The sequence below is a fragment of the Maniola hyperantus genome, chromosome 28 (assembly GCF_902806685.2).
Source record: "Maniola hyperantus chromosome 28, iAphHyp1.2, whole genome shotgun sequence".
In the NCBI taxonomy this organism is placed as follows: domain Eukaryota; kingdom Metazoa; phylum Arthropoda; class Insecta; order Lepidoptera; family Nymphalidae; genus Maniola; species Maniola hyperantus.
In genome coordinates this window covers 2,131,217-2,159,093 of record NC_048563.1, presented here as the reverse complement: position 1 = coordinate 2,159,093, position 27,877 = coordinate 2,131,217, and the positions used below count along the sequence as shown (strand labels likewise).

General features: G+C 37.7%; 3 protein-coding genes across 4 annotated transcripts; 2 read left to right on the top strand and 1 right to left on the bottom strand.

The window, feature by feature from the left end:
- Positions 1–364: 364 nt before the first annotated feature.
- On the top strand, positions 365–11,022 carry LOC117994919 (zinc finger protein 83-like). Its single transcript, XM_034982895.2, has 14 exons — positions 365–616; positions 1,134–1,253; positions 1,857–2,013; positions 2,804–3,027; positions 3,745–3,951; positions 4,513–4,610; positions 5,073–5,189; positions 5,562–5,672; positions 6,235–6,339; positions 6,920–7,132; positions 7,478–7,589; positions 7,848–7,961; positions 9,232–9,384; positions 10,854–11,022. Exons 1-14 carry the CDS (start codon positions 485–487, stop codon positions 10,989–10,991), a joined length of 2,001 nt encoding a protein of 666 aa, XP_034838786.1. The 5' UTR covers positions 365–484; the 3' UTR covers positions 10,992–11,022.
- Positions 11,023–11,902: 880 nt separating this feature from the next.
- Positions 11,903–15,940, bottom strand: LOC117995099 (uncharacterized). The gene is made up of 3 exons (XM_034983102.2): positions 15,266–15,940; positions 14,444–14,627; positions 11,903–13,873 (listed from the first exon to the last, which is right to left on the bottom strand). The coding sequence occupies exons 1-3, from the start codon at positions 15,928–15,930 to the stop codon at positions 13,682–13,684; spliced, it is 1,041 nt and encodes a 346-aa protein (XP_034838993.1). The 5' UTR covers positions 15,931–15,940; the 3' UTR covers positions 11,903–13,681.
- Positions 15,941–16,354: 414 nt separating this feature from the next.
- mmy (UDP-N-acetylglucosamine pyrophosphorylase mmy) lies at positions 16,355–22,372 on the top strand. Of its 2 annotated transcripts, XM_069508408.1 has the most exons (3): positions 16,355–18,109; positions 18,855–21,748; positions 21,879–22,372. In XM_069508408.1, the coding sequence occupies exon 1, from the start codon at positions 16,573–16,575 to the stop codon at positions 18,034–18,036; it is 1,464 nt and encodes a 487-aa protein (XP_069364509.1). In that variant the 5' UTR covers positions 16,355–16,572; the 3' UTR covers positions 18,037–18,109; positions 18,855–21,748; positions 21,879–22,372. The 2 variants fall into 2 exon arrangements, with proteins under 2 accessions (XP_069364509.1, XP_034838984.1); XM_034983093.2 differs by having other exon boundaries at positions 18,855–22,372.
- The last annotated feature ends 5,505 nt before the right edge of the window (positions 22,373–27,877 follow it).

The following is a 27,877-nucleotide window of genomic DNA, read 5'->3' as shown; positions in this document are numbered from 1 at the left end:
GATTATAAATATTTTTTTGGCTGACATACATAAATGTAAAAGCCTGTTAATATAAGATTTGACAAAAAAAAATTGTATAATTCTTCTCATCTTAGAGCAGGCTCTTGAACAATTTTTATAGTTAGTAGACAGCGGCACAGTTGTGAGTAGCAAGTCGTTCTAGCAGAAATCAAGGAATATTGTCATGGAACAATCTTTCTTACTTTTCCTTCTTTACGTTTGATGTTTTGTAGGTGAGTGGTGACCTTGGATATGGTGGTGACCAACACACAAGGATATGTGCGTTAACCTTTATAAAAGTTATCTATAGTAGATGTCAATGGAACGTCATTTTGGCTACTAACTGTCAAATTCACAATCACCGAATAAAAGTTCACAACTTCACAATCAAAGAGAATATATTCACTACGTTTTTCACAATCAAATAAAATGGCCGAAGGAAAGCCATGAAGTTTCCATTGTTGGTAAAATAATTTGGTGCAAAATGAGTGAAATAAACATAAATATTGAAGGCTACAATGTGAACGGAATATGTGTGGGGTGTCTGAATTACAATAGAAAAATGTTTTATAAGGAAGAAGTAAAACAATGCTACAAAATATTGGCAAACATCGATGTAAGTTAATCAATTTATATATCTTCTTTTGGTAAATAATACTTGTATAAACATCAGAAGTTACGTAATTAGTTGTAAAACTGGAAAATTACGTTTTGCGGTACTAATGAAAGACTTTTCAGTCATGTTTTCGTGTTTTTTTGGTAAAGATAAGAACAAAAATCTTTAGATCGGCCATGATTGGAAAATATTTTTGTACCTTTTTTGACTCTCAAAACTGGTTTATCACCGAGTTTTCAAGGTCTTTGAAAGATGTTTACAATTTTTTATTAAGTAACATACTAAACCATGATGGAATTTTTCTTTTAAGAAGTAGATTATGTAGGTAACTTCAAGGCATCTTCTGAGCAAGCACGCTCCAATATATCCCTAATCTATACCAAGTGGGGCATCATATGAAAGGGCTTTACCTGTGCATTCCAAAACAGATTTATTTTTTATTTTTAGGCATAATTAAGTTTGATTTGAGTCTGACTCAGACTTGGCAGGTTTTTTAAATAATCAAAACTTTTTCAAGGTTCCTGACGGGCTAACAATTCAGGTGTGCTGGGAGTGCCTGGCCATGATCCAGGGTGTTCTGAAGTTCAGACACCAAATAATGAACTCTTTCAACATCCTGATAGCTTATTCTAAAAAGGTATATAGTATCAGTCATTTGACCTATATATAACTAGATGAAGGTTTTAAAAATCCCATGGGTACTCATTGATTTTCCGGGATAAAAAGTAGCTTATGGCACTTTCCAGTTCTTTAACTATACCCATGCAAAAAATCACGTCAATCCATTTGCTCCATTGCGATGTGATTGAAGGACAAACCACCAAACAAACACACTTTCGCATTTATAATATGGGTACTGATGGAAGTTGCCATGTTGACCGCAACTCTGTGCCCATAGGCAAGGCAAGGAAAGATTGTAACGGTTGCTGGAGTCGACCGTGTGTAATGGGTCCTTTTTTCCACGCACATGCAAACTGTGGAATCAACTCCCTTCTGAGGTGTTCCCTTTAGATTACAACATATGCATATTCAAGGAGCGGACCAACAAATTCTTAAAAGGCCGGCAATGCATCGGCGGTTCCTCTGGTGCTGCAAATGTTCATGGGTGGCGGTAATCACTTAACATCAGGTGACCCGCCTACTCATTTGCGAGCAAACAAGCTCTCTATTAAAAAAAAGGGTCTTCATGTTCGGCCATGAGAGTGGTGACATACACTCGACCAGTTATTTCTATTTTCAGCAATCATTTCTCAATTCGCCCACCGATCTGTCTAGTCACGCAATCCAACGGCTCTCAGTGAAGACTTTCGAGGTTTTTTCTGAACTACCCCCCAAATTTGAAACCCCGGTGGAAGAAATCAAATATGAGGTAGAAAAGACTGAAGAGCAAGAGATTGGTAAGTAAAAGGGCCTATTCATGGGAGTCATCATCATGATCAACCCATCGCCGGCTCACTACAGAGCACGGGTCTCGTCTCGGAGCGAGAAGGGTTTGGCCATAGTCTACCACGCTGGCCATGTGCGGATTGGTAGACTTCACACACCTTTGAGAACATTATGGAGAACTCTCAGGCATGCAGGTCTCCTCAAGATGTTTTCCTTCACTGTTAAAGCAAGTGATATTTATGATTCTGAAAATTTATTTTGTACTTTATATTTATTCTTTTAAATAGATTTCCAAAAATTAGATTTAGGTTTTTAAAAAACCCCTGGGAACTCTTTGATTTTCCGGGATAAAAAGTAGCCTATGTCACTTTCCAGAGCTTAAACTATACCCATGCGAAAAATCAAATCAATCCGTTGCTCCATTGCGACGTGATTGAAGGACAAACCAACAAACAAACACACTTTCGCATTTGTAATAGGGGTAGTGCTAGACGTCCACGGCTGGACATCGGTCTCTTGCAGTAGGGCTCCCTGCAGACTCGTTTGCTATTGTCCGTCCAACTTGTGGGGGGGAGGATGGGGGGGTCTTCCAACGCTGCGCTTCCCAGTGATTTTATACATCTTCTTAATATAGAAAATGCAAAAAAAATCTACCGTTGTTCGTTATAGACTTTGAAACCATCCAACCGATGTGTCTCATTAGAAAGGCAATAATGCGAGGGTGCTTTCAGAGGTTTTTGCTTTTTTTGAGTGTAGTAGCACACACTGGGTTACCACTTTTAGATCTTTATTCTTTTATAGGGTTCCCAAAAGATGTTGAAGACCCTGACCTTCTGATAGAAGTAGAAGTAAAGGAGGAGTTGGACGACACACAATCGGACCTAGTACAGTACTGCTTAGAGGATTACCCCCAGGACCAGACCCAGCACAGCTCTGACGATGACCTGGCCCTCTCCCAGTTGAAGACAGAAGATAACAAGAGAAAGAGAGGCAGAAAGAAGAAAGTTAAAAAGAAATCTGATAAGGTTTGTTGAAATTTTATGGGTTCCGGGGTTTTAGGTTTTTTAGCAATTTTGTTTTTATTTTATTTTGTTTATTTGAAAGTAATCAACAGCCTAATTACATAACTATTTTTTAAATCTAAATCTAGTTTTAACAGAAGGCCACAAGAGATTACTTAAAATTATAATGAAAACTATTTTAACAGAATAGACTTACACAATAAATAAAATACAGAATAAATGTATACACAATAATTACAACAGTGTGTGTGTGTGTTTGTGTGGTGTGTGTATGTGTGTGTGTGTGTGCAATTTTAGGGTTATCTGTACTTCAAAAGGAAAAAAGGAACACTTATAAGATCCTATAGGGCAGGGTACTTCCCGTTGACCTAGAATCGTGAGATTTGGCAGGTAACAATATCTTTTAGCACAAATAGAGAAATCCAAAAACTGTGAATTTGTGTTTAATATACAATACTTGTATACTAATATTATAAAGAGGTAAAGTTTGTAAGTTTGTTTGTAGGAAGTAATCTCTGGAACTACTGAACCGATTTTGAAAATTCTTTCACCAATAGAGAGCTACATTATTCCTGAGTGACATAAGCTATTTTATTTTAAATGTAAAAAAAAGATCCCTACAAAATTGTAATAAGCTACCCGTGCGAAGCCGGGGCGAATCGCTAGTATTATATAAAACAGGAATATTTTTAACCTTGTATTATTTCATATATTTCACAGGCAAAAATAAGCAGCAGAAAGCTGAAAAACCTTCCAGAAAACCTAGTTAAACTGCACAATATGGACGAAGAGGAGATGTGGCGCGTCAGACAGACTGACGCGGCGAGCGATGCGTTTTTACGTCTGAAAAACAAGTGTGTGCACTGCCTTATAGGCTTCAATACGACTAAGCAGATGGAGACGCATATGAGCGGCAAACATGCTCCGGTGAGTAAGTTTCGACATTTTATGAATAAAAATTATTTATTACTAGCTTATGCTCGCGACTTCGTCCGCGTGGACTACAAAAACCTCAAACCCCTATTTCACCCCCTTAGGGGTCGAATTTTCAAAAAATCCTTTCTTAGCGAACACCCATGTCATATTATAAGCTATCTGCATGCCAAATTTCAGTCCGATCCGTCTAGTAGTAGTTTGAGCTGTGCGTTGATAGATCAGTCAGTCAGTCACCTTTTCCTTTTATATATTTAGATTTATTTATTTATTATTCTTACTCCCTGAGTAAGTAGAATGGTGAAAATTTTTAGCTGGTAATAAGTAAAGCAGGTGATGCATATGAGGTGTAAACGTGCTCAAGTGAGTAAGTAAGTAATTCTCTCTCCGGTAAATAAAGAACAGCAAATGTGGCGCGTCGGACACACTAGCAATCTATCACAATCACATCATATCTATAGACACAGATAGATAGATTTGGAAAGAAAGAAAGATTTATCTTTTGAGACAGAATATATAATATGCTTTTGACTGAAATTATTTTTTGTTTTTCAGAAATCCGAAAACGACTACCAGTGTGACATTTGCAAAGCGTATTTTATTACTAAGGATAACATTAAAATACACAAAAAACTACATCTAATAGCTTACAAGTTAGTAAAATTGTGTTATACCCCACTTACTCGCCGGAGTATGCATTACTTACTCCGTTGAGTAAGGAAATAGGTTTTGAATAAGTAGAAACGTGCTCCGATGAGTAAGTGTCGACATTTACATGAAAAACTACATCGCAAGGCTTGCAGGTTAGTAAAATTGTGTTATACCCACTTACTCGCCGGAGTATTCATTAATAACTCCGTTGAGTAAGTTATACACACTTTCTCGCCGGATTATTCTATTGTCTGATGCATAAGTAAAAAGATTTTGTAAATAAGTAGATAAAGATGAGTATTAGCGGGACACATGCTCCGTTGAGTAAGTTTGTAATGTACGTACTTTGGCCAGCAAGCGTGCACATTGACTTATGCCTGTGCGTAAGTAAAGATGTTTTTATGAGATGCTTGTGAGTGAGCGACATGCTCCGTTGAGTAAGTGTCGACATTCTTATTTTGCAGATGTCGCGAATGCAATCTACTGACTACGGTGAAAAAGATCATGTTAGCGCACGAGTGCGCAAAATATGCCATTGAAGCCGTTAATGTTTGTCCGGACTGTCCTGACAAAACCTTTAGGTAAGCAAGGATCACTTTCACTACCCATATTATAAATGTGAAAGTGTGTTTGTTTATATTTCAAAAGAATAAGACAGCATTTTCGATAACTACGGTGAAAAAGATTGTTAGCGCACGAGTGCGCAAAATATGCTATTGAAGCGGTTAATGTTTGTCCGGACTGTCCTAAATCTGTTTTAGAATAATATACAGGTTTCATATTATGATACCCCTCTTGGTACAGTTATCTTACTTTGAAAATTGAAAAAACTAATTATTTGTTCATGAACACATTTTTTTGTGACACACACACACACATTTAAGATTTACCGGCGGCATGCGCTTTTCATGTTTATCCAAATATTTAATCTATACTATTATTTGTGTTTCTAGTACAAAAGCCAAGTTACTATACCACAGAAGTGTGACGCATCAAGAGAAACCGCAATGTGATTGCTGCGGGAAGGTCTTTGCCAACAAAATGACCCTGAAGTACCATCTCAAGTAAGTATTCAACTTACATACATTTTAGGGTTCCGTACCTCAAAAGGAAAAACCGGCAAAGTGCTAGTCAGACTGGCCCACCGAGGGTTTCGTACTACAGTGGTATTTTTTCGACATTTTGCACGATAAATCAAAAACGATTATGCACAAAAATAAGTAAAAATCTGTTTGTGTTTTACAGGTAAACCCCTTTCATATGATACCCCACTTGGTATAGCAATCTTACTTTGAAAGTCGAAAATAGCAATATTTGTTCATGAACACATTTTAATTTTTTTCTTGTGATGTAACCACAAATTCACGGATTTCAGATTTTTTCCCCGAATGTCTGTTATAAGACCTACCTACCTACCAAATTTCATGGTTCTAGGTCAACGGGAAGTACCCTGTAGGTTTCTTGACCGACGGACAGGCAGACAACAAAGTGATTCTATAAGAGTTCCGTTTTTCCTTTTGAGGTATGGAACCCTAAAAATTACAGTGTTATTTCTTGTACGAAGATACGGAACCCTTTGTGAGCGAGTCCGAGTCGCACTGGACCGGTTGGTTTGACTTGTTTCAGGATTCTACCACAGAACAAAGACGACAAACCAAAGGAGAAGCTGGTGATTCCTTGCAAGGGATGTGATAAAGTGTTCTACTCCAAGAAAAGCTATAGAGCTCATGTGTGAGTACTAATTAGATTATGTATTTGGAGCCACAGGTAGTATAGATATATAGTAGATCATTATCAACCGATAGACGTCCACTGCTGGACATAGGTCTCTTGTTGGGACTTCCAGACACCACAGTCCAGCGGCTCCCTGCGACTCGTCTGATGTCGTCCGTCCACCTAGTGGAGGGCCTTCCAACACTGCGTCTTTCGGTGCGAGGTCGCCATTCCAGTACCTTGGGATCCCAACGTGTATCGATTGTACGAACTATGTGCCCTGCCCATTGCCACTTCAGCTTCGCAACCCGTTGAGCTATGTCGGTTACTCTAGTTCTCCTACGGATCTCCTCATGTCTGATTTGATCACGTAGAGAAACTCCGCACATAGCTCTCTCCATCGCCCGCTGAGTGACTCTGAGCTTTCTTATGAGGCCCATAGTTAGCGACCATGTCTCGGATCCATGTCATCACTGGCAACACGCACTGTTCTATTGAGCTTCTTTTAAAAGGCAATATTTTGACTTTTTCAAATAGCAATATCTTGGTTATTTCAAATAGCAATATTTGGATTTTTTCAAACGGCAATATTTTCCAGTGTGATCCACGACGGGCTCAGCTACCCGTGTCCAGTCTGCGGCAAGCTGTTCCAGTGGAAACGGAACCTAGCGCGGCACATGCGGAACCACAGAGAGAAGGAGGAGGGCGCCACCCACCAGTGTCGCGAGTGTGGCAAGAGTTTCTCTAGCCGAGACTGCTACAACAACCATATGAAGCTCAGCAAACGACATGCGCAAGAAAACTCCTATATGTAAGTACTAGCGTATACAACCCCCCCCCCCCCCCCCCCCCCCCCCCCCCCCCAAAGACGTTGAATTTTCAAAAATCCTTTGTTTTGCTCATAAAATGGCTCTTTTAGAAAGCTGTCAAAACTAAACTATTACCTCGATGATAATATAACATCGCACTAGTGAAGATCAGTTTGGTATTTTGTTGTTTTCAAATTAAAAACGTTACGTAAGTTTAATTTTCTTCTAATTAAACTACACGCTATTTGAATCCTTTACGATTGGTTAATCCCTTAATTTGCGCATCGACTGTAACTTGCTACTTTGAGCCCTTGTGCGATAAATAACTATTGTTTAATTGTTTGCAGTCACGCTTGTCACTTTTGCGGTAAAAAGTTCGCGACGCGCTGGTGTATGCACGACCATATTGATTGGGAACATCTGAAGGTTATCAAATACCAGTGTACCGTTTGCTTCAAGGTAACACCCTTGTTCCTATTACCCTACTAGCTTATGCTCGCGACTTCGTCCGCGTGGACTACACAAACTTCAAACCCCTATTTCACTCCCTTAGGGGTTGAATTTTAAAAAATCCTTTCTTAGCGGATGCCTACGTCAAAATAGCTATCTGCATGCCAAATTTCAGCCCAATCCGTCTAGTAGTTTGAGCTGTGCGTTGATAGATCAGTCAGTCAGTCAGTCACCTTTTCCTTTTATACATTTAGATTAATTTTGCAGCCTTTCAAAACAGCGAAAATAATGGTGGCGCATATGAACAATATACATGAGGGCAAAAACAAGAGGGAACCCGACGGGGAGCATCTATGCGAGATCTGTGGGAAATCTTATAAGGTATGTCGTAATATTATGAGATGAGATAGTAATCGTCTGAAGTGAGTTGGTAATACATATTGTGAGGGAGGATGAGAATTGTTATTTTATGCGAAGGTGCAGTAATCTTTTGAGTATTGATGCAACTTATACCTACTACTTTTACAAAACTAATACTGATTCTATTATTCGGCGAATACTAAACAAGACAAAACCCGACGGAGAGCGTCAGTTCGAGATCTGTAGAAAATTTTATAAAGTGATTTGGTAATCTTATGAAGTGGTTTGGTAATACTGAAGTTTGACGGTAGTCTTGAAAGGAAATGGTAATTATATTATGACGAAAGCTGTGTTTGTCTTATAAGAGCTATCAAAAATATAAAAAAGTAGATCCTACTTTACCACACATGCGTGCAAAGCTGTGCAATAATCACACTAGTGCGGTAATATTTGAAAATTTGTGCCTCATCTATAATTAATATTAGATCCTCAATAGCTCAACGGGTAAAGGAGTGGACTGAAAACCGAAAGGTCGACGGTTCAAACCCCGCCCGTTGCACTATTGTCGTACCTACTCCTAGCATAAGCTTGACGTTTAGTTGGAGAGGAAAGGGGAATATTAGACATTTAACATGGCTAATATTCTTTAAAAAAAAATCACGCTTCTCATTATGAGAAGAGACCTGTGCTAAGTAGTGGGCCGATCATGGGTTGATCTTCTTGTCCTTTATCCCACGCTATGTGAGATCGGCACAACATGTCTTTCTTTCAGATATATTTAATGTTGGTGATTTGGCATGATGTTTTACAACCAGCTACCTGCATGATGTCAACCCTCCTTTTCTTTTTTTTCTTTTTAAGAATATTACCCATGTTAAATGACTAATATTCCCCTTTCCTTTCCAACTAAGCGTAAAGCTTGTGCTAGGAGTAGGTACGACAATAGTGCAACGGGCGGGGTTTGAACCGTCGACCTTTCGGTTTTCAGTCCACTCCTTTACCCGTTGAGCTATTGAGGCTCAAAGGCTTTCTTCCAGACTTATAGGTGGCATTTGGCATAATGTTTTACAGCCGGCCGCCTGACGTCAACCCTCCTTGGGAATGCTTTTGTTGGTGAATACATTCAGAACCGCCCCCATACGGCTTATCCATTCGTCGCCTTTTACGATTTCCACTGGAAGATATGGGGCTATCACATTCTTAAACCGGGACCGTGCTCTCATGGTGATAATATTCAACTTTCCGCACTTGCCACATAAACAACTATTTGATTTTTTTTTGTGTTTCCCAGACTGTAAAGCGGCTGAAGGGCCACGTGTGGGCGATGCACACCAACCGCTCCGAGGCGAAAAGCTTCAAGTGTCCACTGTGTGCGGCCACCTTTAGCTGGCAGACCAGCATATACAAGCACATCAAGATGATGCACTACACTAAACGATTCAAGGTAAAAGTCAAAAGGTTTTTTGAAAAAAAAAAAATGAGAATCGGTCCAGAAACCAGGAAAAAATCGAAAAAGAAATAAATTTAATGTTAACATTTTAAAAAAAACCGGCCAAGTGCGAGTCAGGCTCGCGCAATGAGGGTTCCGTACTACAGTCGTATTTTTTTCACATTTTCCACGATAATTCAAAAACTATAATGCATAAAAATAAATAAAAATCTGTTTTAGAATGCACAGGTGAAGACCTTTCATATGATACCCCACTTGATATAGTTATCTCACTTCGAAAGTTGAAAATACTAATTATTAGTTCAGGACCACAATTTAATTTTTTTTGTGTGATCTAACCCTAAATTCACGGTTTTCAGATTTTTCCCCAAATGTTAGCTATAAGATTTACCTTCCTGCCAAATTTCATGATTCTAGGTCAACGGGAAGTACCCTGTAGGTTTCTTGACAGACAGACAGACAACAAAGTGATCATATAAGGGTTCCGTTTTTCCTTTTGAGGTACGAAACCCTAAAAAGTCGAAAAAAAAAACGGGCCGAATTGAGAACCACCTCCTTTTTGGAAGTCGGTTAAAAATCTATACTATAATATTATAAAGAGGTAATGTTTGTAAGTTTGTTTGTAGGGGGTAATCTCCGGAACTACTGAACCGATTATGAAAAATCTTTCACCAGTAGAAAGCTACATTATTCCTGAGTGACATAGGCTATATTTTATTTTCAAAAAATTAGAGATCCTTACGAAAACAATGTTCTGATAATGTGAAAAAAGTCTCATCTGTGAGCTTCTGCGTAAATAGTTAAACTTACACGAAAACAATGTTCTGTGCAATTGTTCCTCTTAAACAGCACTAAAAAAAAGTCCGCGCTAGCATATATCTATCTTTTACGGTTGGCTCACAATAACCATTTTCATGATTTTCAAATGTGGTCTAAAACAAAGCTTTACTTTCGAAGGTGTTTTTACTATCATAGTATATTAATCGTTATCAAAATAAAATGGTTCGTCATCTCAAGTATTTCATTTAGACCAAAATTGCCCTTTGTAAGTTTGTATCATTTCATTTAGAATAATATCTTTAAGAGATTTCACGAAATTAAAATAAAATGGCGACGGCAGCCGTGCATGCAGCGGGATCACGTCGCAGTACGACGTATTTTCCGACTGCGGGACCGGAGTGTAGAAGGCGGGTAGAGAGGCGCGAGGGGTGCAACGGATCGACGTGATTTTAGTTAAAGACCTGGACAGTAACGTAGGCTACTTTTATCCCGGAAAATCAAAGAGTACCTACCCACGGGATTTTTAAAAATGTTAATCTATAAAACCAACAAACCAATAAACCAACAAACAAACACACTTTCGCATTTATAATATGTGTTTATCTTAACAAACTAGGGTGACAATGATTCAACATTTTTTGGAAATTTCCTGGTTTTCTAATATTATTTTTTCTCTTCAACAGCAGCCACGCGTAACCACGAAGAAGCCGGAGCCCTACCCGGGAATCGAACTGGCGAACCGAGTGCAGTACTTCCAACAGAATGTAGCTAATAACCTAACACCAAATGTACCACCGCCTATAGATATTGTACATAACTGAATGAAATATACAACTTTTTATATACAAGTTATAGTTTTTTTATTTTATTTATTTATTCGTAATCAACTGTGTACAAAATTTTTTTTACAATTCAAATCTAGGTTTTACATAAAGCCACAAAAGATAACTTAAAAATAAATAAAAATATATAAAAATACGGAAATAAAATTCCAAAGCTTGCAACACTATGAATAAAATAAAAATATTTTTTCAACACACTTGCTCATAAAGTGGCTCTAATTTCACTGCAGTTAGTTACTACTACACTAAATATATAAAAGGATTGACTGACTGACTGATCTATCAACGCACAGCTCAAACTACTGGTCGAATCGGGCTAAAATTTGGCATGCAGATAGCTATTAAAACATAGGCATCCGCTAAGAAAGGATTTTTGAAAATTAAACCCCTAAGGGAGTGAAATAGGGTTTGAAATTTGTGTAGTCCACGCGGACGAAGTCGCGAGCATAAGCTAGTGACACCTATAATCAAACTGACTTTTTCATTGCTATTATTCACAAGTGAGTTATAGAGATTTTATTTTATTGGTTGAGTTGTTTGTTTTAAAAAAAGTTTCGATACAAAAAAGATCGTGTATAAATTCATGTACAGTGCGACAAGGCTATCTTGGCGCGTGGCGAAAATCGGAACTAACGTTACCGTCAAAATGTCCCCTTTGTTCTTGTTTGAATATTCCATAGGAGTATTCTATGCCTTTGTTCTCCAACAGCGCCCCCCTGCCAATGTCATTCAAGTGCCAAGAGAGCCTTGTCGCACTGTACCCTGCGGCAATTTGCGGGTCATATCTCGCGCAGTTCCAAAAGCGTGGCTTGAACTATCGTCGACTTGTTGAAGATTGGATTGTAATTCTATCTATTTTCAGAAATTAAAATAAATAAAATAAACACTCGTTTAGCAAAAATATGTTTATTATAAAGTTCATTCATGCATTCACTTCACAAATCACAATACAAAAGTTTAGAACATGCTTCACAAAGGATCTAGAGCTTTACAATATTATTAAAAAAAACCAGCCAAGTGCGAGTCAGGCTCGCACACTGAGGGTTCCGTACTACAGTCGTATTTTTTCGACATTTTGCACGATAATTCAAAAACTATGATGCATAAAAATAAATAAAAATCTGTTTTAGATTGCACAGGTGAAGCCCTTTCATATGATACCCCACTTGATATAGTTATCTTACTTCGAATATTGAAAATACTAATTATTAGTTCATGACCACAATTTAATTTTTTTTGTGTGATCTAACTCTAAATTCACGGTTTTCAGATTTTTTCCCAAATGTCAGCTATAAGATCTACCTACCTGCCAAACTTCATGATTCTAGGTCAACGGGAAGTACCCTGTAGGTTTCTTGACAGACAGACAGACAACAAAGTGATCCTATAAGGGTTCCGATTTTCCTTTTGAGGTACGGAACCCTAAAAATAGGAGAACTTTTAATCATCGGTAATAACTCTTGTTGTACTAAGAAACTTTAAATTTCTTTGCCGATTCTTTAGAAAGAATGCAAGTTTATCAACAAACTCATCCTAAATCAAAAGAAGAAAAAATTGTATTGTATTTCATCACTACCCCTATTACAAATGCGAAAGTGTGTTTGTTTGTTGGTTTGTCCTTCAATCACGCCGCAACAGAGGAACGGATCGACGTGATAATTTGCATGCGTATAGTTTAAGACCTGGAAAGTGACATAAGCTACTTTTTATACCTACGGGATTTTTAAAAAAATCCACGCGTACGAAGGCGGGGGCATCAGCTAGTTATAAATAATTCACACTAGCTGACGCACGCGTCTTCGTCTGCGGGCATTTAGGTTTTTAAAAATGCCGTGGGAACTCTTTGATTTTCTAGGATAAAAAGTAGCCTATGTCACTCTCCAGGTCTTATAATATACCCATGCAAAAAATCATGTCGATTGAAGGCCAACCAACAAACAAACCCACTTTCGGATTTATCATTTGTACCCAGAACATAAGAATTAAAAAAAATGTTTTGTAGAACTTATAAATAAAAAATGCAGCTTTTAAAAGTCCCGCAAATTTGCTTACGCGCGTGGCCGCCGTTTTAGTGACGTCAGCACTAGACTGAAGTTTCGAGCTTGGTATATTTTATATTTAATACGTCAGTCAATTGACGTCATTTCGATGTTAATGAGACATGGTTCTTCATGGGACTTATAGAACACTGAATCAACGACATCTCAAATATTAGGCTATGGTGAATCAAATCAAAGAAAAGTAGGCGACTAACTCATAGAACACCTAGCGTCAAATGTTCGTGCATCTGACGCATTTAACTCGAAGACTCGACGTTACTAGCAAGAATGTAACATTTGACACAGGTAGCCCTAAAGTAGTCCTAATTTTCTTTGATTTTACGTCGCTGATCGCCGTCAGGATCAAACTGAGAGTTTTCTAACTTAGTTCACTCTGTCGACGTTTTGTAAAAGTTCCCTAACAGTCGTGAACTGTGACCTGGTGTCCTGCGTGAGCGATGATTACTACGCGACGCGACGCTGCGAACGCGATCAACTCAACGGCATACCGTTCTTGCAGCCTACATGGCAGTCTGCGGCGTATACGCATTACGTCGCGTCGTCGTGTCGCGTCGCGTCGCGTAGTATTCGTCGCTCACGCTGGACACCGCGTAAAACAGTTTTGTTTAACTAAGACTCCACAAACTTTCTGCTGTAGCCTCTCTTCTCACTGAGCGCTTGCTCCCAGGTCTTACACACGGTGCAGTACAGCTGCATCACAGCTTTGGCGTCTTCAACTGAGCTGTGTTCGCCGTGCTGGATCTCTATGCCTAGGATTTCTTTTGCTAGCCGTTTGAGGGATGGGGTGCTGCCTTTTGTTACCTGAAAAAACCGGCCAAGTGTGAGTCAGACTCGCGCACTGAGGGTTCCATAATACAATCGTATTTTATCGTCATTTTGCATGATAAATCAAAAACTATTATACCTAAAAATAAATAAAAATCTGTTTTAGAATGTACAAGTGTAGCCCTTTCATATGATACCCCACTAACGCACAACAGACGGAAACGTTTAAGTGCGGAAACCAGCCCAGAGCGAAGAAGAAGAAGATGATACCCCACTTGATATAATTATCTTACTTCGAAAATTGAAAATACTAATTATTAGTTTATGACCACAATTTAATTTTTTTTGTGTGATGTGACCACAAATTCACGGTTTTCAGATTTTTCCCCTAAAGCCAGCTATAAGACCCACCTACCTGCCAAATTTCATGATTCTAGGTCAACAGGAAGTACCCTGTAGGTTTCTTGACAGACAGACAACAAAGTGATCCTATAAGGGTTCCTTTTTCCTTTTGTGAAACTAGCTCATGAAAAAAGCAATTGAAGACTATTTAAATAAAATATCCAACAATGATACAATTTAATAATTTGGACAAAGAAATCTTACTTTTCTAAATGGTTTGTATTTTGATGTGTCCCTTATACTCTTCTTGGGATGGGAAAGGAACAGTACACTCAAATCGTTCTTCAAGGAGTGGCCGACTAGTATCCTTCCCCTCAATATTTCTGCTACCTCGTTCTGTACTGTGGCGAAGTCTTCGCCTTTCAGTAAATCCTCTTTCCTAATACCACTGGAATTCAAATTAAACAAATTAATACTTGTATCAAGACTGATAGCCTAATGGTTATCTTTATATATAAAAATGAATCGCTGAATGTGTTGCTGATCGCAAATCTCGAGAACAGCTGAACCGATTTTGCTAATTCTTTTTCATAATATTCCTTGAAGTACGAGGATGGTTCTTACAGAGAGAAAAATTAAAAAACAATCCTGAAAAAGAATGGACCGCAGGCGGTACGGAGTTCACCAGGGCAGCTACTGATATATATAATAGGTTCGCCTCTTATTCGAGAGATTGGGGATTGCTGTTTGCCAGTCAAATCATCATCCTCAACCCATTGCTGGCGCACTACTGAGCACAGGTCTCCTCTTAGAATGAGCAGGTATAGGTATTGTGTACGGAATTGCAGATTGGCAGACTTCACACACCTTTGAGAATAATATGGAGAACTCAGGCATGCAGATTTCCTCACGATGTTTTCTGTCACCGTTAAAGTAAGTGATATTTAATTCGCACATAACTCTGAAAAATTAATGCTTGCCCAAAATTGAACCCCCCACCTCCGATTAGGATGCGGACGGGCTGTGATTAGGCCGTCCAATCACAGTATCAGGTCATAGGGTATGGAATAGGATTATATATTTCACCTAATTTTTGTTCTATAATCTACAACTTCCTCCCGAGGCTTGACAAACTTGTCGTATATGCAGTCGCCGAATTTGTTGACTAAAGACACTCTCGCCAGCATGTGGTCACCACCTTCAAACCCTACGCCGACCATCTCGCAATCCATCGCTATGAATTTAGTCAGTTTATTAGTCTTGTTATTATCATTATTTTGGTTTTTACTACTAGATTGTTGCTTTTTATGTTGAGTTTCACATTTGGAGACGCCGTTCTGCGTTTCTGTATTATTATTTATCGATTTATTGCTAATATTTAAACTTTTCAAATTTTTTTCGTTATTCGAAACGTCATTATTTTTTTTACGAGCCCTTCGAAAAATACCGGTGAAATGGTCTTTTTTATCTTCAACTTTCTCGGATTTCGCTTCCATGAGGTTGCTGGACAGTAATTTTTGCCAATTTTCGTCGATAACTCGTTTTATAAATGTTTGGTTAGGTTGGTTTGGCGTGTTCCTCTTCCGCTTTTTCGGCTTTTCCGTCATATTTACATGGAAGGTTTGTTGTAATATAACTTTTAAAATGTATAGCGAGTAACTGAGTGTACTGTAAACGATATTTAGCACAAAGTTTACGATAATTAATAGAAAATAACACAGTTCGCTGAACAAAAATATACCATTGCCCATTTGACACACACAGACAAATAACCCAAATAACCTAAAAACTGACTTGATAATGAAACTGACATTTTATAACGAACTATTCAGCTCTAGATACGTAACATGCCATAGACAACGGTAACTTTAAAGAAATCCTACCTATAGAAAGGTTTAAAGATATGTGCAACTCTGATTACTATATTGGTTATTTGAACATCATTAAAAGCACTAACAATTCATCAGACCATTCTACTATATCAAACTTACAACTCATACTTATATTCTACCAAAGTGGTAGGATTTAGAGAGCAATTTATGGTAATACCGGAAGTCATTGACCTTGTCATAGACAGACCAGAGATTAGACCATTTTTTTTATAAAACTTATCGCGCATGTTGATAGTGGTTGATAGTGACTGTTGATTAATAGAGCAAAGTAATGACATAATATAAGCTCATGTAAACTCGCCTTAAAAAATATGTAAATAAACATGCGAGCTGTCATTTAGGAAACCAGCCGACGTGTTTTATTCAATTCGTGGTGGGAGAATGGTGAAAATGAACAACAGTGGGACGGCCGCGAGTTACCGCCAGTGTATACTTTCTAATCGTCGCGATCGGTCTCGATATCACACCGATTAGTTACTCGCAAGTTTCCGATAGCGAGCTATGTCTTACGAGGACCTCTACTCCCGCCTGGCGGCCCATGGCCAGGAACACTTGGTCAAATATTGGCCGGAACTTACACAGGATGAGCGGGAACAGCTGGCCAGTGAAATTAATAAGTTAGATTTAGCGGAAATGACCGATATCTTTCATCGGGCGATGGAATCCACTAAAGTTATTTTGGAAAAAATCGATGATGATTTGAAGCCTATTCCTCAAACGCATTACGAATCTGTACCCGGTCTGACAGAGTCTAAGATCCAGGACTACGAAAGCATAGGGTTTAAAGAGATTTCTGATAGCAAAGTTGGTGTGCTGCTGCTAGCTGGTGGTCAGGCGACAAGATTAGGTTTCGGACACCCGAAAGGCATGTACGATGTTGGATTACCATCTAGAAAAACCCTGTTCCAAATTCAAGCTGAAAGAATTTTTCGTGTCCAACAAATGGCTGAAGAACACACTGGAAAGGCAGGTAACATCACCTGGTATATCATGACGTCAGAACATACTCGCGCACCTACAGCAGACTTCTTCAAAAACCATAATTATTTTGGTTTGAACGAAGAAAATATAGTTTTCTTCGAACAAGGACGTCTACCGTGCTTCGATTTCGATGGGAAAATATTCCTAGACGAGAAACACCACTTGTCGTCCGCACCAGATGGTAACGGAGGGATTTACAGATCGCTTAAAAGCCAAGGAGTTTTGGACGATATCGTTAAACGGGGTATCAAACATTTACATGCACATTCCGTTGACAATATCTTAATTAAGGTTGCAGATCCAGTATTCATCGGTTACTGTAAGACGAAAAATGCGGATTGTGCTGCTAAGGTTGTGAGGAAATCGATGCCAAGCGAACCTGTAGGAGTCGTTTGTCGAGTTAACGGTTTTTATAAAGTCGTTGAATACTCGGAGCTTACTGACGAAGCAGCAGAACGGCGCAACCCGGATGGTCAGCTCACATTTTCCGCTGGCAACATCTGTAACCACTATTTCTCATCCGAATTCTTACTAAAAATATGCGATTACGAATCGAAACTAAAACTCCATGTTGCCAAGAAAAAAATACCCTATGTAGATTCAGATGGTATTAAACAGAAACCGTTTGAACCAAACGGTATTAAAATGGAGAAGTTTATTTTCGATGTGTTCGAATTCGCTAAAAACTTTATATGTTTAGAAGTAGCGAGAGACGTTGAGTTTTCTGCATTGAAGAACGCTGATTCGGCTAAGAAAGACTGTCCGTCGACAACTCGGGAGGATCTGTTGAGGCTTCACAGGAAGTATGTCCGTCAAGCAGGCGGAATTATTGAGGATAACATTGATGTGGAGATTTCTCCGTTACTTTCGTACGGTGGTGAAAATTTGAAGGATATCGTTGAGAACGTAGAATTCACGATCTCTCCATTCCATTTGAAGAGTATGCACGAGTCAGTCACGAACGGTGTCAATGGAAAACATTAGTTGTACATGTAGGTAAGTTGCTTTATAGTGTAGAGGTAAAACTAAATAACTGACACTAAAAAGTTCTTCTTCTCTTCTGTATGGAATGGATCTCTTCTGTACGCGCATATTGATAAACTATGTGGCAAAATGTCTACAGCATGCTTCGCTCTGAAGCGCGTGGCATCAACTTTATCAACAGAAGCAACTCGCGCGTGCTACTTTGCTTCTGTTCAAAGTCTGCTGCAGTATGGAGTTGAAATATGGGGACGTGGCGCAGACTGGGAGCGCGCCTTTAGACTTCAAAAGCGGGCTGTCCGAATACTAGCCCACGTACCGCAAGATACCCCAGCTCGGCCATATTTTAAGAAATTAGGCATATTAACCCTACCCAGCTTACTCATTTTGCATGTGGCTATTTATGTGGCGCAACATAAAGATGAGTTTGTGAATAGGGGCAGTAAAAAACTTTTTAACCTACGGCATCCTAATCGCCTAGTTGCAAAATACCACAGGCTTGAGAAAGCCTCGCGGACAGTGGTTGGAATGGGTCCCGAGGTCTATAATCGGATTCCCCACGACATAAAAAATGCGCAAAATATTAAGATTTTCAAAAGAAAAATGAAAAGCTGGCTTGTCGAGGAGTCTTTCTATAGTTATAATGAATTTCTACTTGGGAAGATCCAAGACTAAATTGTTTAAAACATTTATTTTATTTTATATTTTTAAAAAATCTATTCTTGAAACAAGAATATGTTATTAAATATTAAGAAAAAGAATTTAAATTATTGTAATTGACGTATAATGTGTATTTATGAATAAATGACTATGACTATGACTATGACTATGGCTCTTTGTACTGCGGTTTTGTTGTCCGCAATAATTCCGCCACTATCAATTCAGTGGAGAAAACATCGTTGTAATTTGGTTCTTGAATTCCTTTCGTGAGAGACTTTTCTTTCTATCCTTTGTTAGACCTAGACATCTCAAAGACAGCCCAAGTTGTTAGTTTATACATTGGACAATTAGTATGGTTTTAGTTTGACCGTAGCGAAACCAATAATAAATTGTTAATCTCTGGTGTCCCTTCAAAATGTATAAATCTTTCATCTTTTACTAAAAAGTTTCATTAGAAAAATGTTTTTTTATTCAGAAATAGTTCTGTAAGAGTGGAAAAATCAAAGTCAAAGTCAAATACATTTTACACTTTTTGATTGAAATTCGTCAAATATACATAAATGATGTAAGATAGATATAATTAGTAACGTAAACATAAAATTAACTCTATGAGGGTTCCAAACTCACCCTGGTCTAAGAAGAAACCTGCAATAATTCATAAATTATTATTATTATGTAATCTAAAATTTACATCTGAAACATACAAACTTAAATAAACCTTACCTACTTAAAATTAAACGTCGTCAAAAAGTCCGCCCCTGGTTGCCCCGGGGCCAAAGGTGCCCATTAAACTGGCACTATTGCCACGCTGAATGGCGATGGACAACCTTTGGACCAGGTAGGCCCCAGAAATGTATTCTAATTTTACAGTTAAATATCAAAGTGAAATTTAAAAAAAAACATTTTCTTCCGTATACAAACATAGAATTTTTCCCCCCATAATATGTTAGTTACTTTTCGCAAAAAGTGTCAGTTATTTAGTTTTCGCTCTACACTGTTGAGTTGTGTACAGTCTTATCATTTCCGTTAATGAATGCATAATATCAATTATACATATTTTTTTTGGGCAATAATCAATTAATGAATATTATCTTGCCTAATGTAACTAAATTAACATGTTTTGTTATCATCACAATTTTACATACATATTTACAAGAATTTGGTATATTAGATATTTCTATTATTTTTGTGTAAATATTTTTCTAGTATCAACTGTGAACTGGCAACGGACTATCTCAGTTTTAAAGTAGCAACGACCTCCCTGGCGTAGTGGTCTTATAGGCGAGAGGTCCCGGGTTCGATTCCCGCCAGCGGTAATTTGGGAATTGGAATTCCTAAATTGTCTTTGGTTTGGTTGCCGCCAAGCGATTCAGCGTTCCGGTACGATGCCAGGTAGAAACCGATAAGGAACTGTCATACCCCTTCCAAGTAAACCTGCTTCCATCTTAGACTGCATCATCACTTACCAGCAGATGAGATTGCAGTCAACTTGTAATGGAATAAAAAGTACTTCTCAGTTTTAAACGATTTCAAATCATAGACAGGTCGAGATGGCAATCGGGGTATGAGGCGGGGGGCGCTCCCCGCACCGGGTTAGCGCGGAGGCTGTGCTATATGTAGGTAACTGTCTTGAACTGTGACACTACTGAGTACTGAGTATGAAGTAGCAGTGAAATCGTCAAAACTTGACATAGGACATGTTGCCAGTTCACAGTTGATATTATGGATTATTGTATATTTTAGGTCTCATAATCTATAAATTTCTATTATTGAAATAAAATTGTATATAATATTTTCGTAAACGTACCTGAGTTCGCAAAAAAAAAGACATTTTGTAAAAAAATTGCAGACATTTTGTAAAAATTGTAACAAGCTAATAATACAATTAAAATTTTTTCATTTTTAAATTTTAGTTCAATTAATTACATACTTAGTAATATCTAAATATTTGTTTTAAATTTAGAGGTGCTAATTCTATTGTGACATTCATTCAACAGATTGGTATATTATGTAATATTATTATGAAATTAAAAATCAAATTAAGTTTTTATTTGAAATGAATTAGTGCCAATTATGAATTTTGAAATCAAATTGTATCTCATTCTTTAGGGTTCCGTACCCAAAGAGTGCCAACGGGACCCTATTACTAAGCCTCCGCTATCCGTCCGTCCATCCGTCTGTCTGTCTGTCTGGGAGCTGTATCTCGTAAACCGTGATTAAAATATAACACAGTAAATTATTGATCCCCTGATTCTTGCAATTCCAATAAGTCGTTATTCGACTTTACCAAAAGTCCGTATACCATTTGAAAATGCACAGAAATCGCATAATTTGCGCCTATTTTGTAACTACAAACATACTTATATCACAGTATTGTATAAAATTTTATTTAGAATAGACCCTAAAGCTAGAAAACTAGGACCCTTTAGAATTGTAAATAATATAGTTATGAGTAATTTTGTTGTACGCAATCTCTAAATCAAAATTAAGTACAAGCTTATTAGCCAGCCGCCTGATAAACTTTATCTAACGGATAAATTTGACATTTTGACAGTAAAAAAACCAATACAAAAACTGTCACAACGTCTATTCGTTAAATAAAGTTCATCTGGAGGTTGTAAAACAGGTCCTAAATGTATCCCTTTCATAATGCTCCCTGCAGATTTAAATCTGTCAATTTAGTTTAGATTACAGATTATGTACAACAGAATTGGCCCCATCTGTGCTTATTTGGTTGTATACAATCTCTAAACGGATATATATTTTAAATATGTATAATGCGTAAAATTTAACTCACGCGCCATTTTAAATTTTGTGTCAAATTTCATGTCAAAAGTACGATTTTAGTCCTCATTTTAAAGGTGAACTTTTAACATGACAGTTGTATTAAAAGTTCATGTAGTATGCCATAGAGTTCAAATGGCGCGTGAGGTGTCACTTTATACGTACTATACTGCTATCCATTTCACAATGTTTCCTGTAGAAATTGATAGTAATATCTACATTTTATGTCCTGTTTCTATAATATTCAACCTATCTGATAAGTTAGTAAATAGTGGCTCATTGCGTTGTACACAATCTCTAAACCAAACTAAAATGACACGTCTAAATCTATTGCTATCCCTTTCATAATTTTGCCTGCAGAAAAGGATATCACTAGATTTAGACCTGTTAATTTAGTTTAGTTTAGAGATTGTGTACAAGAGAATTGGCCCCAATAAGTAACTAAGCATCACTGTCATTTAAGAAATGTATTTTTTTGATAAATTAAAAAATTGCTGAATGTTCATGGGCGGCGGTAATCACTTAACATCAGGTGCCTACTCGTTTGCTCGCTATTTTTATTTAAAAAAACTTATTGATATATTACATTGATCGATATCGATAGATTGAACATAGAAACCCGACGTTAGAGGTGTCTATTTAGTTTAGAGACTGTACATCCGAATTAGCACCATTATTGCTAAAGAAATTATAATGATAATCAAGTCATTAAATTTTGGTTTACATATTATATTTTTAATGAAATTGTTTTAAGAATTATATACAAATAGAAATATTATTATAAGTTATGTAAAATGAATTGTACTTAAATTTTTAGTCATATTAGTTACTAAATGAGATTTTTTAAATAAATAATTACGTTCCTTATATTATAAATAAAATATAATTTTAATTATGTTTAATTCTGTTGTTTTATTTAACTTCTTAGCTAATGTCAGAAACCTTCCCGGGAGTGTCAACAACAACTGTACAACGCATTTAAGCAAGAAACAGACAAACAAACATTTATTTTTATATATAAGACTAGCTGATGCCCGCGACTTCGTCCGCATGGATTTAGGTTTTTCTAGGAATTTTGTTTTTCTGGGATGAAAACTAAAAAGTAGCCTATTCTATTGGTCCGTTGCGGTACGATTGCAGAACAAACAAACATACTTTCGCATTTTATTATCAACCGATAGGCGTCCATTGCTGCTGTACCTACAGGGAGGTCTTCTAACGCTGCGCTTTCCGGTGCGAGGTCGACATATTCTAGCACCTTGGGAGCTTGGGACCCCAACAACGTCTATTGGCATTTATAATAATTATTATAGTCCGAACAGAATCCTCACGCGCTATTTTAACTCTATGGGTCAACTGTCATGTCAGAGTTAAAATTGCGCGTGAGGAGTCATTTTGTAAGGATTATTTTATAAAAAAACCAGCCAAGTGCGAGTCAGACTCGCGCACTGAGGGTTCTGTTATACAATCGTATTTTATCGATATTTTGCACGATAAATCAAAAACTATTATGCCTAAAAATAAATAAAAATCTGTTTTAGAATGTACAAGTAAAGCCCTTTCATATGATACCCCACTTGGTATAGTAATCCTACTTTGAAAGTTGAAAATAACAATATTTGTTCCTGAAAACATTTTAATTTTTTTGTTGATGTCGATGTAACCACAAATTCACGGTTTTCAAATTTTTCCCCTAATGTCAGCTATAAGACCTACCTTTCTGCCAAATTTCATGATTCTAGGTCAACGGGAAGTACCCTGTAGGTTTCTTGACAGACACACAGACAGACAACAAAGTGATCCTATAAGGGTTCCGTTTTTCCTTTTGAGGTACGGAACCCTAAAAACTATTTTAACCCGACTTCCAAAAAGGAGGTGGTTCTCAATTCAGCCCGTTTTTTTTTTTGAATATTGAATATTCCACTATTGCAGTGCAATAATTGTCTATGATTCATAATTTGGCGCCATCTTTTTGCAGTGACTTTTAGTCTATTCGACTACAATACGACATTGCTGTTATATGTATGATGATGATTAATTTAAAAAATAAACGACTGATGACGTGAGACGTTTTAACCTAATATTATTGTCTACTAGCTGATGCCCGCGACTTCGTCTGCGTGGAATTAGGTTTTTAAAAATCCAGTAGGAACTATTTGATTTGCCGGGATAAAAAGTAGCCTATGTCACTCTCCAGGTCTTTATCCTATACCCATGCAAAAAATCACGTCAATACGTTGCAGCGTTACGACGTGATTGAAGGACAAACCAACAAACAAACACACTTTCGCATTTATAATAAAGGTACCTACTGATAAGGGTACCTACTGATTATAAGTGGTTTTTTCTGTTCCGTGATAAAAATGCATTAGAATATGCCCTTAAGATGGAAGCGGGCTAACTTAGAAGGGATATGACTACACATATACTCCAGCGGGGCGATTGTCTAAAACCTGCATCAATCATTATTACAATCTCAATTGTTGTGATTGGCTGAATTTGTGCGATTCTTGTTGCAACAATGCATTGTGGCCAATAGTGAGCGAGCATTAATCAATCAGAGATGATTGCGATCGTGACATTGTAGCTGTCAAACAACCGCGGTAGGGCCACTGATCGGTTGCTACGCGAGTATTCTAATGTGATCGTCCATTATAAAAATGCATATTACAATGATTACAACATGGCCGCCGCAGGAACGTAGTCGAACCGGTTCCGCAACACACCGCAACGTTACGATTATTACAACAACCAAAATTATTACCACATCCCAAAATCACTTTCGGATAACATAAATATTTGCTCACAGATTTTCGCGTATCATTAGGTTGGAATTAAGTATGTTTTTTTTTATTTTTATTTTCTAATAGCCTTTGCCCGCTTTGTCTGAGTAGAATTAGATTTTCAAAAAGAATTGGTTCAAAAATTTCAAAATTGAAATACCTAATTTATTCAAAACAGGTGATAAAATACTGTTTTTGATGGTCGGTTGTTGATATAGTGGTAAGCTGAGCTAAGATCATCATCATCAACCAATAGACGTCCGCTGCTGGACATAGGTCTCTTGTAGGGACTTCCACACGCCACGGTCTTGCGTCGCCACCATTCAGCGGCTCCCTGCGACTCGTCTGATGTCGTCCGTCCACCTAGTGGGGGGTCTTCCAACGCTGCGTCTTCCGGTGCGAGGTCGCCATTCCAGCACCTTGGGACCCCAACGTCTATCGGTTGTACGAACTATGTGCCCTGCCCATTGCCACTTCGGCTTCGCAACCCGTTCAGCTGTGTCGGTTACTCTAGTTCTCCTACGGGTCTCCTCAAGTCTAATTTGATCACGTAGAGAAACTCTGCACATAGCTCTCTCCATCGCCCGCTGAGTGACTCTGAGCTTTCTTATGAGGCCCATAGTTAGCGACCATGTCTCGGATCCATATGTCATCACTGGCAACACGCACTGTTCGAAGCTAAGATATAGTGGTGATATTTTTATTACGCGAACTTAAAACTATAAAGCTACGGTAGGGTTCTAAAGGGTACGAGGGTTTGCTGGGTTATTTTATCCTTTATCCTTAACTGCTTGGATAAAACAGACAGGATTAATTTTATGTCGTGAAAATAAAAGAGATTTAAAAAAACCTAAACCGAAGTTTTAGGGAAAAGATAGTTTTGGCGCCTTGACACCTTTGTGGCACCCATGCCCCTTTGGTTTCTACACGGCATTTTATCGGAACGCTAAATCGCTTGGCGGCACGGCTTTGCCGGTAGGGTGGTAACTAGCCACGGCCGAAGCCTCCCACTAGACAAAACTACCAGACCTAAAGGTTGACAATGCCGACGATTAAAGTCCTGCGGGCTGTAAAATATAAATCAATCGACCAAAATAATAAGTAGGTACTAAGTAGGTATGCAGATTTCCTCATTAATCAGTTTTCAAATATGCTAATTTAACGCCTCATTCGTTAAACGGTTGATTTCATAATAATTACCTAATTAAATTAAATAATTAAACAGGTATCAAATTAAATTTACTAGAGTACCTACATCTTATTGGCATAGTTCACGACAGATATGAGAACTTCTTACGAAAACTCCTTACAGAAAAAATACGAATCGAATGTACGTATTTATATGATGGCTACTTCGAAGAATCACGGAATCGTATTCGGTTCGTATTCGTGTTTTTATGTAAGCAAAAAAACGGATCGCCGTATTTTTGCTTACATAAAAAACACGAATACGAACCGAATACGGATGTGTGCACAAATGCCCACAAGCGTACGAATTTATCTTCACTTTTAAAAATATAATCGTATGAGTTTTGCCTATCTAGAGGTTTATAGTATCCTTGATCCTAAGACAACTTAGTGACTAAATATTTTGTACAGTAATTTGACCTTTATGAACCTTTCACTTTCCTAATAATAGGTGCACCTACCTACCTATATTCTGACATTTCAATTGTACAATAGGTGCCTGTAATGTGCCTGTATTTCATGCCCACGATTCTATTAAAAATAATTTATTTTGCAATTTAACTTTAATAAAATAATTTTTGTACGACAAAACATTCACAGTTACAATAAAATCGGTGATTTTCACGATAGGCAAACTAGAAACCGAAATAAGCTAGCTACTCCTGCGCTCCGCCTCTGGAAGGTGGGAAAGTCATTTGTGGGAATGAGTGTAATATTTTATAATAAAATTCCACAAGCAATTTTAGACTTGCCTTTACACAAGTTTAAAAAATGTGTTAAAAGTATGCTCCTAAAAAAAGCATATTATACAGTCGCAGACTATGTAAACGATAAAAAAGCTTGGATTTGACTCGCTCCAGCAATGCATGGGGCTGCAATGGCTTGTATAGTACGGTATAATAACATTGTAAATTGAAAAATTAAAAAGAGCAACCGCCGAGTTTCTTGCTGGTTCTTCTCGGTAGGAACGGCACTCCGAACCAGTGGTAAATTAAAACTGCCTGACTATTCATAAGTACTGGTAAAAAGTTTACATGAATAAAAAAACATTCTATTCTATTCTATTCTAACAGTGATTAGATAAGGCTAGCTTTAAGTTTTATTGTAATATTTTTATATAATAGACTAAGCAGCTTCGCTGATGCGTCTATATCAGAAGTGCTTGGAGTTTTCCAAATGTTTGTCTAATCTATTCTTGGTTAACAGAACTTCACATAACACATCCTTAGGCAATGTATTCCATATGTGAACAACTCTGTTGGTCAGAAAGTGTTTTAATGGATTTGACGATGGCAATTGATATTGTAGCTTCTTATCATGTCCCCTAAATCTAGGATTGCTCCTTCTCGGAAACATGCTCTCAAAATTTGGGACATAATAAAAAAAAAAGTTAATAAATATACCTATTCATCATCATCATCATGATCAACCCATGACCGGCTCAATACAGAGCACGGGTCTCCTCTCAGAATGAGAAGGGTTTTGGCTATAGTCTACCACGCTGGCCAAGTGCGGATTGGTAGACTTTTTGAGAACACTATGGAGAACTCTCAGGCATGCAGTGTGACGTTGTAAATTTTGAACTACTAACTAGCGTTTCGCTTTTAATAAAAATCAATTTTGTTCAAAGTATGTTGGTGCCACCTAGCATCAAGGTGCAGAACTACGCGTGGGTCGATGTTCAGAGTTCATTCGAGCCACAATAGATGGCGTTTGCTTCGTTGTCAATGGTCGTAAAAATAAAACAAAATAATTAAATAAAACCATAATATCATTTGTTTATTGTTAAGTCATTAACAAAACGGTTCTTATAATATATCCTTAGGTTCCGCAAATATTCAAAAATGAATTGGCTTCATGATCAAACTAAATGAGAGCGGCCACACTCGGGTTGCGTCTGGCAACACCGATTGGTGAGATTTAGAATTTTTCTGGAGTCAACATGTGAAGACGAATTTTTTCGTTCCAGGAAAATCTCACTCCTTTTCGCCCATGGCTTCGCCTGGGAAAATACAATAGTTATAAATTTAGTCATCCTAACGTATTTCAATGTTTCATCAATTATGGTGAGTGAAAAATCAAGTAATGTGGATTCGACAAAATGGCGGTTTGGTTAGAGAAAATCCTAATTTCATGATTTTCCCTTTCAGTTCCAGTTATTTTACCTTCCCAAATAAATGAGGATAATGGGTTGTGGGTGGACTCCTGAAAACCATTGGTGGCCAGGAGTTCAATAGGTGAGTTGTGTTTGATCGGGAAAATTCCACGTGTCGAAATTTTCACACAGCACAAATTATAATCTTGTTTTTCTTTGTTACAGGGTTTTCCGTTTGCGTTTTCCGTTTGCGTTTCCGTTTTTAGTTTTCGTTTTCCGTATTTATTTCTTTTGCACATTCACGTTGGCAACTTAATTTCTATGGATAAGACTT

Excerpts from the sequence above, each read along its gene's own strand:
- LOC117994919 (XM_034982895.2), top strand. The coding sequence starts at position 485 with ATGAGTGAAATAAACATAAATATTGAAGGCTACAATGTGAACGGAATA. Across the intron at positions 5,190-5,561 it reads TGTCCTGACAAAACCTTTAG|TACAAAAGCCAAGTTACTAT; the intron begins GTAAGCAAGGAT and ends TTGTGTTTCTAG. Across the intron at positions 9,385-10,853 it reads ACTACACTAAACGATTCAAG|CAGCCACGCGTAACCACGAA; the intron begins GTAAAAGTCAAA and ends TCTCTTCAACAG.
- LOC117995099 (XM_034983102.2), bottom strand. The coding sequence starts at position 15,930 with ATGGGCAATGGTATATTTTTGTTCAGCGAACTGTGTTATTTTCTATTA. Across the intron at positions 14,628-15,265 it reads GATTATAGAACAAAAATTAG|TGGTATTAGGAAAGAGGATT; the intron begins GTGAAATATATA and ends TTTGAATTCCAG. Across the intron at positions 13,874-14,443 it reads AATACAAACCATTTAGAAAA|GTAACAAAAGGCAGCACCCC; the intron begins GTAAGATTTCTT and ends CGGTTTTTTCAG.
- mmy (XM_069508408.1), top strand. The coding sequence starts at position 16,573 with ATGTCTTACGAGGACCTCTACTCCCGCCTGGCGGCCCATGGCCAGGAA.